Here is an 11,246-nt window from a genome sequence, read left to right as displayed (position 1 = left end):
TTTTTTAAAATTAAATTTAAATAAATACTCACTTGTAGCAGGTAGGAACTGCCTGGATCTAATAAGCTGACAGCTTCATTCTGCATCGTGTTCTGTTGTGTAACTGCATCTTCACGTTTCCGCTCTTTCTGCCCTGCTTCATCATCTTCATATTCATCTAAGCACTAAAAGAAAAAATAGTTTCCATTTTATATCTACATAGTACTAACAGATTGTACTGATAGTATATGAAGATACATTTGGATAGCATTAAAGAAGTATCTGTACATTCAGAAACTAATTTATATGATAAAGGTGTTCCTTTCAGTAATATGTACATTTAATCCCTGTAAATTATCTGCTTAAACCCCAAGATCCACACTGATACCCCCAACAACTTATCTTTTCTCTAGACTCTAAATAGCAGTGACAGAGCTTGCTTAAAGGCAATGTTTACTCATTCTTTTACATTCATTCAACAAGTAAACGAATGGTGTCTACCTTAAACAAGGCACTTTTCAGAGGGTAACAAATGATATACCCAAGACATGGAATTTATAGTCTAGTGGGAAGTTACGATGTAAGATATAAGACATATAGAGATATAGATAGAGATGCAGATAACTCAATGATAAAGGCCATTTTCCAGCTTAGTACTACCTAAGAGTATATACAGAAAGAGTATTTTCACCTGGGGAGTAAGTCTTCTACAAAAACTCTGTGGAAGAGTTTATAATTTAAAGGATGGGTAAAATTTAGAACTGCAGATACAGAAAAAAGAGAATTTCAGATGGTGGGAAGAGCATATGGAAAGATTGTTGCTAAAAGCTCAATCAACACCTACATTATCTATCTCCAGACTCTACATGAAAAGAAGTCATAAACAGAAACAAAATTCTCTTCAATATATCCATTGTGGAATGGGTTATCTGTTCCTTGCAAATGAACACATTCCTTTTATTTTTAAGATTTTATTTATTTGAGAGAGAGAACGAGAGAGCACAAGCAGGGGGAGCAGCTGAGGGAGAGGGAGAAGCAGGCTCCCCACTGAGCAGGTAGTCCTAAATGGGAGTCGATTCCAAGGACCTGGGATCATGACTTGAGCTGAAGGCAGACGCTTAACTGACTGAGACACCCAGGCACCCCTGTAACTGAACACATTCCTAACCAATATCGCCTTAAAGGGTTCTGTGAGAGACAAAGAATAATGTTTCTGCAGGCAGTCTGTAAACAAGAAGGCACTAACCAAAGAAACAGGACTTACAAATTATAAAAAGAGAGAGTAAGTTAGGCCACTGTGCAAACTAAGAAAGGACACTGGAGTGCCTGGAATAGGAGGGACACAGTAGATAAGCAGCACATTCAAAGACACAAGGTCCATGATGGGAGATATGGAAGAAAGTACCTCTCTGAGATGGAGTCTTAAAAATTAGGATGATATGGAAAGGAAGTGAGGGGAAAGAATGAAAGGGGTGAGATTCCAGAGAATGCTCCTGCCCTCCCTGTAATGGAACTAACTGTGTGTACAGGTGTCATCTGGCCCTTGTCATGCACCCGGTGAGAACTGGGACTTGGGTTACCAGTGCAAGAAAAATGGATACTGAGGCTACTTGACTCTGATCCAGGAGACTAGTGTGATCTGCCATGATCCATGAAATGACAGCAGGCTAACACGGTTAGCTTGCAAGTAGAGTAAGATCTCTTGCTGAGGGAGGGGCGCCTCGGTGGCTCAGTTGGTTAAGCGACTGCCTTCGGCTCAGGTCATGGTCCTGGAGTCCCGGGATCGAGTCTCGCGTCGGGCTCCCTGCTCAGCGGGGAGTCTGCTTCTCCCTCTGACCCTCCTCCCTCTGTGCTCTCTGTCTTTCATTCTCTCTCTCTCTCAAATAAATAAATAAAATCTTTAAAAAAAAAAGAAAAGAAAAGAAACTGCCAAACTGTTTTCTAGTTTGAGTTTTTGCCAACAGTGTAGGAGATATTCAGTTGTTTGAAATCCTCATTAACACTTGGTATTATTAGTCTTTAATTTTAATCATTTTGGTAGATGTGTAGTGATAGCCTGTCAAGGTTTATTTCACATTTCCCTAATAACTAATTATATTGAGCCTCTTTTCATGTGTTTATTTGCAATGCCTGTATTTTCTTTGGTGGGATGTCTGTTCAGTTTTTGCTCATTTTTAATGATGCACTGAAATTTATTCTGGTATGTGGAATAAATCTAATTTCATCTTTTTAAATATGGCTATCCAGTTATCCCCAAGCCACATATTAAAAAGTTCCTCTTTTCCCACTGGTGTGTATTTCCACTTTATTGTAAACTCGGTTTGTCTGTGTATTTGGATCTATTTCTGAATTTCCTCTTCTTTTCCTGTGAGTTGCATTTTTTGATCCCAACTAATAGGACTTTAAAAATGTCTTGATTTCCTTTTTACTTGGTTACTTTGTCAGATTAGCAATGCCTGAATAATTTTTTAGAACATATTATAGCAGGGGCGCCTGGGTGGCTCAGATGGTTAAGCGTCTGCCTTCAGCTCAGGTCATGATCCCAGGGTCCCGGGATCGAGTCCCGCATCAGGCTCCCTGCTCAGCGGGGAGTCTGCTTCTCCCTCTGACCCTATAGCTGTCTCAACTGAAAGCTATTTGTGTTTTAATTTCTCTAGTGTCTTCTGACTACCACTCTAAGAGCAAGTCTCTCCTCTGGCCACAAAGCTCTAGCCCAGTGATTCTCATTCAGTCAATACCACTCCCTACAAGGCATGGAATTTTGTGAAGGCATTTTTGGTCATATTGATGAGTAAAGGATGCTACTGGTTTATGGATGAGAAGCATGGAATGAGTATCTTGCAATTTCAAAAATTAGTCCCTCTAAGAAAGAACTGACCCACATTCCATTCAACCATAGAATGTAATACTGAACAGTCATGCAGGTGAAAAATCTATTTATAATTATCTGAGCCTAAACATATTTTACCTCTAAAAAACAGTGTGTTTGCAGCATTTAAAAATAGAGAGAGATCTTTCCAGAAAGACAACTATACCCTGTAAATGATATTTTGTTAGTAATCTTATGAAAAAATTTGTCTGACATTTCAGAAAATGTCACTAACAGCAAAACTATTCATGGTATTTTAGTCATTAATAAAGCACACTTTTATCAGTCCAAAACAAAGTTTGAAAGCCAATGCACTATGTTTTTATAGCTCTAAGACTTTGCTTGAGGCAACAGACTGCACCATCACAATAGCAGCATCACCACAATATATCACACTTATAACAAAACATGACATATATAGTATATCTTCAATGTTTGCTGAAATAAATACTGGGGTGCACAGTGAAAAAACGAGACTAGACTGAACCAGGTTACAAGGACACTGAGACTAAGGAGAAGCTGGGGCTTAAAGTCCTAAATACAAAGTAACCAGCCAATCATCACTTAATTTCTTGAACAAATCAGAGACATACTGGTTTTGAAAGACTAACCATAGAGTGATATATATGTGAAATACGCAAATAAACTTGACTTAGACATCTTAAGGCTGTAGTTTCCACTACTAAAATTTTTATTACTATACCTCAAAGGTTTTTTGGGCTTTTTTGTTTTTTTCAGCTCAAACTCATTTCCCTTTTATTAAAGTCCAAGTTACCATTACATCATTTGGTATTCAATAAAGGAAAACTTTTTCAAATAAGGTAAAATGTCATCATCAGTATTTCCAGGTGGTTGTTTACAGTCAAGTAGCATCATGCATAAATCCTTGAGAGGCCCATCCATGAAGTTTATACTTTGTCAAGGCCCACTTCCTCTGGAGTGGGGAATCTCAATTCATTTAAAGTTGATCTAAGTTCCTGAATGACTTAGGGGTAGATTTCCTTATGAGGTCCAGCTTTGTCCTTAACAACCTCTAGGATGCAAACTGCACTAGCAAAATCATTTAACCACCTGCATGCCAGCAAAGCAGCATCACTGATTTGGGGTTTTGGAACCACATCATAGCCAACAAGCATGTTCATCCCTTCACACAATTTTCAGGCATCAGTATCTGGCTTGTTGAAGTATGTCACCCAGCAAGCATCAAATTCCTCATCTGTTTCCTGTGAGCCACAAGAGTAGCAGCATACCGACTGGAAAGTGGCAGCGGGGCTGACGGCCTGGGGCCAGGTACAGGAGGCCTCAAGGGCTGGCGAGGGCCGTTACAGCTGCCGCTACAGTGTCTTTGGCAGAGAGTGACGCCAAACCTAATGGTGAAGGCAGCCTGTACTCTAAGTCAAGGTTTTTAATATATCAAAAATGTAGTAAGTTCACAGAATGAAATAACTAAAAAGGATCCATTTCATGGTAGCTTCCTTATCAATTTTATAAAGCAGAATTCCACAAAATTCAGGAGTTCAGAAAAAGCAATCAACATATCATTTGTCAACTTTATTCTTTTTAAAAAAGACGTATTTATTTGAGAGAGGGAGTGCAAGTGTGTGAACCAGCGGGAGGGGGGTGGGGGATGGGAACAGAGAGAAAGGGAGTAGCAGATTTCCCCGCTGAGCACGGAGCCCCACTGAAGCCCCACAGAAGCCCCACTTGGAGCTCAATCTCAGGACTCTGAGATCATGACCTGAGCTGAAATCAAGAGTCAGATGTTTTACCAACTGAGCCACTCAGGCGTCCACATTTGCCAACTTTAAACACAATTTTATTAAGGTATTTTTAAATGTTTCTAATATTTGGAAAACCGCATACTCCACAGGACTTTGTACTTACATTAGTAAGAATTCTTGGACACTAGGGGTATACCTAAGCATAACAGATAATCATCATTCACAACTATTACTTATCTGAAACTATGCATACAAAACAAAATACAATTCAAAAAAATTGTGATTCAAACACATTAGAAATTGCTAAAATTAATTTTTGTTAAATATAAATGCTTAAGCCAAGTTTTGAGACTTTGATATTTTGACAGAATAAATTGTGTGATATACTATCTAGTTCTTGGAAGAGTTCAGCTAGATAACTGCTTCACATTCCTTTCTCTTTTTTCACATCTGTTCTCTTTCATAAGCGATGAGTCTTACAAAGAATGAAACAATTCATTCATCTCCAAACAATATTGAATAGTTCATAAAATCCATTAAAAAATGCTACTTCCTTTAATTTTCAGAATCCCCCCAAATTTTAATATCCTCTTCTATCCAAATGCTGAAGTCTATATAACATATGCACATTTGATCTTAAAATAAAGAATCCACAAAATTCCTTAAGTGTTCTGGTTTTTCAATAAATTTTTGCAAAGTATAAATACTTCTCTATAAAGCTCTACCACTAGGGAACAGGGAAACATTTTCTTCATATGAATCAGAATGAGGACAAAAATTACAACAGAACTAAAATGAAATGCAAATTTCAAACAGCCAGGAAAATTTAACTGTATCTATGTATAATAAATCATATAAATGTGGCTCTAAAAGCATTCTGATTGTCCTCTGCATTTAAAAGAAAATCAAGTAAGCAATCCTAGCAAAGCTTTTAGGGAAAAGAAAGAAAAGCTATATAGCTCCAAGAAAATGAAAAAAAGTTTCTATTTAGGAGCATACAATTACAAACCATGAATATGGGTAAGTGGCCGTGCTTTCCAAAATGAAAAGTTACTATTATCCATGAAAGGCATCAGGAAAGTTGAGATTTTCTTCAGTAAGACCACGTCAGTCCTATCAGTACCGCTGTGCTTTATCTGTCTTCCTCTCTGGTAATACCCTTTTTACATTCTCCATTACTCCTTTATCTAGCATATACCAGTCTGTCATCACTCAACCTCTGCCTAGCTTTTCCTTACCTTCCTTCCCCTGCTCCTAAGCCAAGAGGCTTATTTTGACTGGTTAAACAAAAGAAACTTTCCAACATAACAAAAAGAAAACTGAAATAAGATCAAATTAATAAGTATCTCTACATGAAAAGAACTGAACAAAATGAACAAATGACCCCTCTCTCCTCTCATCAGGTGGCTGAAAAAGCCATGTATATCTGTATCACAATGATTACAAACGACTACTACTGCTAGGACTACTACAACTACTACTACTATTACTACTACTACTACTGCACACAGCCCTCAGTCAGAAAGTATGGGAACTAAATGGAGTAAATTAAAATGTATGAAATTTCCAAAACTACTTATTAAACAATAATTCAGTAACTGAATGAGTTATGCTAACAACTTTGTAACATCTAACAGAAGCACTCTGATTTCATGGATTTAAAAGCTGAATTTACAATAAAAGTTAGCATTTTCAATAAAAAAGAAATCTTAGTTGTAAAGAATCCCAAAATATAACCCTCCAAAAACACGAAATGAAACCAGAATTTCATTCTTGCACAGTTTTAAAGAACCTTTCTCACCATTAAAATCTGCACCAATACCATCAGATACAACTCAGCCATGGTCAGACCCAACCACACAATCTTGTGCTGGGATCCCATTGGACCTCGGACCTAAGTAAGTGTTAAATTCTCTATATAGCAATATTCATGATTAGACAGGTAGCACTCAAGCACTCTCATTTTCAGCCATTTCAACTAATACTAGGAATAATAATTTTTTAAAAATAATTTTAAAACTGTAGTTAGGTACTTTTAAACAGAAAATGACATTTTTCATAATTACAAAATTAATGTACATTACCAAAACACTTTTTTCTTTTTAAGATTTTATTTATTTATTTGACAGAGAAACACACAGCGAGAAAGTGAACACAAGCAGGGGGAGTGGGAGAAGGAGAAGCAGGCTTCCCGCGGAGCAGGGAGCCCGATGTGGGGCTCCATCCCAGAACGCTGGGATCATGACCTGAGCTGAAGGCAGACGCTTAACGACGGAGCCACCCAGGCGCCCCACCAAAACACTTCTAGAATAAAAAAAGAGGAGCACCTGGGTGGCTCAGTTGGTAAAGCATCAGACTCTTGATTTCAGCTCAGGTCATGATCTCAGGGTCCTGAGATCAAGCCCTGGGAGTCTGCTTCTCTCCCTTCCTCTCCTTGCCCCATCCCCCAATACCCCTCCCCCCTCCCCCCCACTCTCTCTCTTTCTAAAATAAATCTTAAAAAAAAAAAACAAAACAGACAACTGGTATCACTTTGGTACAAATCCTTTCTTCTACTAGAACTTTTTTCTTAAATTCAGGTAATTACAGGCATCCTGTTGGGACTTACTTGCACCATCTTTTTTTCAACAAAAATTTTAGCAGCTGCATAGTATGATATCACATTATTAATACACCATGATTTGTTTAATCATATCTGGGTGTGGGTCATACAAACTAAATAGTCTTTCATATAAATTCTAGTGTACATCTCTAATTTTCGTGGCTCTTTAAGCATGCTGCCAAATCTTCTGCCAAGAAGGCTGTCTAATCCTTATTACTTTTTTTTAACTCTCAAACATATGAGGCAAATAATGGTTTGACTGAATCCTAGTTAGCAGAATGACCTTGTGTTATCTTTACTGACTTTATGTATTTCTTTATGTGGCTTTACGTTCCTCACTATGTCCTCTTTTCAATTTTTATGTTAATTTTTTTCATTTCCCTAGTATTTCTCAAAGCTCTTAATACAGTAAGATGGTAACTTCTGTCTATCATATAGCCAATCTTTCCTAGCTCACCTTTTAATTCTATTGAAGTTTTCCTTTTGAAATTTTCTCCCTGTGGTTTTATGTTAAGAAAATGTTTTCCGTGGCGCCTGGGTGGCTCAGTCGTTAAGGGTCTGCCTTCGGCTCAGGTCATGATCCCAGGGTCCTGGGATCAAGCCTTGCATCCTCCCTGCTCAGGGGGGAAGCCTGCTTCTCCCTCTCCCACTCCCCCTATTTGTGTTCCTACTCTCGCTGCCCCTCTCTCTGTCAAAAAAAAAAAAAAAAATTAAAAATGTTTTCCCATTTTGAGAGCTTTAGTAAACACATACACTTTCTAATTTTTACTATCTCTATTAATTTTTTAACTCATCTCCTATTTAATTTGTCATATAGTCAGTCTGGAAACAAATGTGTTTCCTTTTGTTGTAATTAGCAATTGTTCTAGCCACATACATGGAATAATCCAGAACTGCAGCACTGGTAGTGGGTTGTTTGAGTAATGGCTCCTGGAGGGCTCTAGCACCCCCCTCCAAGTTTCATACCCAGGGGTTCTGTACAACCCATCTCCTCACCATGGATACAAAATGCTACCTTTATTATATATTTTTATATATGGGTATGTTTTTAGCTTTCTGTTTGTTCCACTGATCTATCTATACTAATACTCAAATCACATTACTTTTATCATTGTAAGTAATATCTAGCAGTGCAATTATTATTCATTTTTAAAACTCTCTTGACCATTCCCAGCCAATGTATTCTCCTAGTAGATTATTTCAATACATTTGAAGTAATGTATAAATTACTTGGAAAAAACTACTGACAACATTTATTAGCTGTGTGACCTTGTAAAATGGGGACAAGAGCAGCGCCACATAATAGGGTTGTTGCTAAATAGGTCAGCAATAAGTTAGAACTAAGGAAATGAAAGTAGATATAGACAATGAATAGACATGGCAAGCAGAAGTAGAACCTGACTGGATTGGGAAAGCCAAAAGCAATCAAGTAGCAGTAACAAGATGACTCCTGGCTATCTAGCTCATGGTGTCATTCATGTACACAGAAAATTTAAAAAGGGAAATGGCGAGGAGTTTGGTATTGAGCATTTGAAATATTTGTGGGATATACAAGAGGAAAACAAAGACCAAGGTACAGATCAAAGACTAAGCCTCTTCTAAAACTGCAGGGAAGGCTCTCAATATGGATCTAAATGCAGATAACTTAGACAATACAGCCAAAAAAAATTTTTTTTTGAGAGAGTTCTGATTGAGAGCTCTCTAGTTTCTTCTCTGAGAAGTTAATTGTGCTCTTCTGCTGACAGTCATGGGGAGAAGTTTAGGATAAGGTAATGGGTAGGAGGTGGGTTAAAAGTTTAAACTACCTATAGTAGGAAACATAAAAGTGAGGGAAATAAAAATACATAAAGGACTTTCAGACAAGTGCTGAGGGTCTAGCTCAGAATGAAGAACCTAAGACTTCAAAATGGCACCAATCTGTGATATCTGAAAACTCATTAGTGTTATGAGTTCAGTTCTATTATGAAAACTTATTTATCAATATTTTCAGCCATTTATCTAATTATTTCTGGAATGGATGTGAAAAAGGGTCTTTCCATATCCCTCAACTGTTGAAACAGGTAATTCAGAAGCAAGTCCTGACCAGCAGGATATTAACTATGCAATTATACTTGAATATATTAGCTATGTTAGTATCATTTCCCATCAATATCTGACTCTCCTATGGAATTTTTTTAAGTTATTAAACTTAGTTAATCCAGGATCATACTAGTTTTAGGTGGAAATTCTTTCCACAGCCCTATATTATACACTTTCTTCTATTACCTACAACCAGGTCTCAACCTAATTAGACTTGTTCTAATGCTTAGCAGTTGGGAGTAACAGGCCTGGGTATTTATAACATACAAATTCCTCAACATGAGTCACACAAACAATGCTAGGAAAACAAAGTAGGCACTAGTATTAAGTAAAGAGACTATCTTCAGAAGGAACTATTAAAAAAAGACAAATATGCAAAACATATTCTATCTTAAATGTATCGATGATGGCTCTTAAGCATAGTGCTAAGGTCAGAAAAATAAACATCATACTCTTCAGCTCAACAATTCACACATTACTGATTACAGCCCTAGAGAGCAATGACATGAACAATCAAAGAAAACGAACAATCTAAATTATCTCTATTTAGTTTCCAACTATTATCAGATTTAAACAATCCAGTATTCACAGACTTCCTTCAGCTACATCCAATGATGCAATCTAATCCCATGAGTTATTCCTCAACTTCCAAGATATTTGGGCAATATACTGAACCACTCTATGCTTGTTCTGCTCATCTCCAAAATGGGGATAACACCAATAGCTATGTCCCATTGAACTGTAAGGATTAAAGGAAATAATGAATGCAGAAAAGCTAAGAACAGTAACACACACAGCACTTAGTAAATACTGTATTATCATAACTCTCATCAAAGAACACTCAGACATACATTTAAACATGGTAATGACAAGAATAGCTAACTTTTACTGTACACTTACTATGAACTAGGCATTTTTCTAATACTTTATTTGGATTATTTCAGTTAATCCTCACAGATAGGTACTACTATAGATTTATTTGGTCAATGCTGCTTCAGCTGGAATCTCTTTCTCCTTACTTCTCTATGCTTCCAACTCCAAGTATCCAATTCTTCCACATAGTAGGAATATATATGTTTATTGAATGAAACCTTGTCTGATTATTTCAAATGTAAAAATCAGATTATAAAGCCTCAAATTCTTAATATTTAACTCATTCTAGTTCTTTTCTTTATTTTTTAAAGATTTTATTTTTTTATTTGAGAGAGACAGAATGAGAGAGAGAGCACATGAGAGGGGGGAGGGTCAGAGGGCGAAGGAGACTCCCTGCTGAGCAGGGAGCCCCCTGTGGGACTCAATCCAGGGACTCGATCCAGGGACTCCAGGATCATGACCTGAGCCAAAGGCAGTCGCTTAACCAACTGAGCCACCCAGGCGCCCCTAACTCATTCTAGTTCTTGATTACCTACCACTACATAGCTCCTTTCATTTCATGTTACCTAATTAGATTTTAAGGTTCCCAAAAGCAGGTACCTCATCCAGTACTGTTTCTGGATCCTTCAGTCTCTTGTCAGTAGTAACTACAGAATGGGAAGTTAATAAATACAAATGCATATTTCCTAATTTAATATTTCCTAAGAACGTACTATAATATTTTAAAATAATTTTCATAGCAAATTTATTCACTTATTCAAGGACATTCCTTCTGCTTAAAAATACAATTTGAAAAATACTCAGGCACACAGAAATAACTTCTGGTAACCACCTTCCATCTTATCCCAATTTCATTAAAGATTCTAATGAGAAACACAGGATTTTCAAGAACTCTCATACATAGCATGCTCTAAGAAACACTATACAAATGCAGTAAAGTCTTATTTCTCCAGCACTGAACAAGCCAAACTTCCCTATGTTCTAAATAATTAATATGGGTCACTCTCAATCTCAAACCCCTCTCCCCAAATAATGAAAAGCAGTGATTATTAAATTCAGAGGATCTAAAATTAAGCCTAAAAAGACTGCAGGCAGAAGCCTTGAAACTTTTAAAATAAGTTAT

General features: G+C 37.1%; 1 protein-coding gene across 3 annotated transcripts in view; it reads right to left on the bottom strand.

Annotated features, from left to right (window-relative positions):
• PAWR (pro-apoptotic WT1 regulator) overlaps positions 1–11,246 on the bottom strand; it is a 110,668-nt gene that overhangs the window by 42,312 nt on the left and 57,110 nt on the right. For all 3 annotated transcript variants that reach the window (XM_045872915.3, XM_064590845.1, XM_054506907.2), the window contains one exon: positions 33–164. In XM_045872915.3, the coding sequence (XP_045728871.1) occupies positions 33–164 (132 nt within the window). The remainder of the gene's footprint in view (positions 1–32; positions 165–11,246) is intronic.

This window comes from Mirounga angustirostris, unplaced genomic scaffold (assembly GCF_029215605.1).
Source record: "Mirounga angustirostris isolate CCGP_5_RB_7025 unplaced genomic scaffold, mMirAng1.0.hap1 SCAF_5, whole genome shotgun sequence".
NCBI classification, from domain to species: Eukaryota; Metazoa; Chordata; class Mammalia; order Carnivora; family Phocidae; genus Mirounga; species Mirounga angustirostris.
Note: the sequence above shows the minus strand (reverse complement) of the source record. Positions and strands in the feature narration are given on the sequence as shown.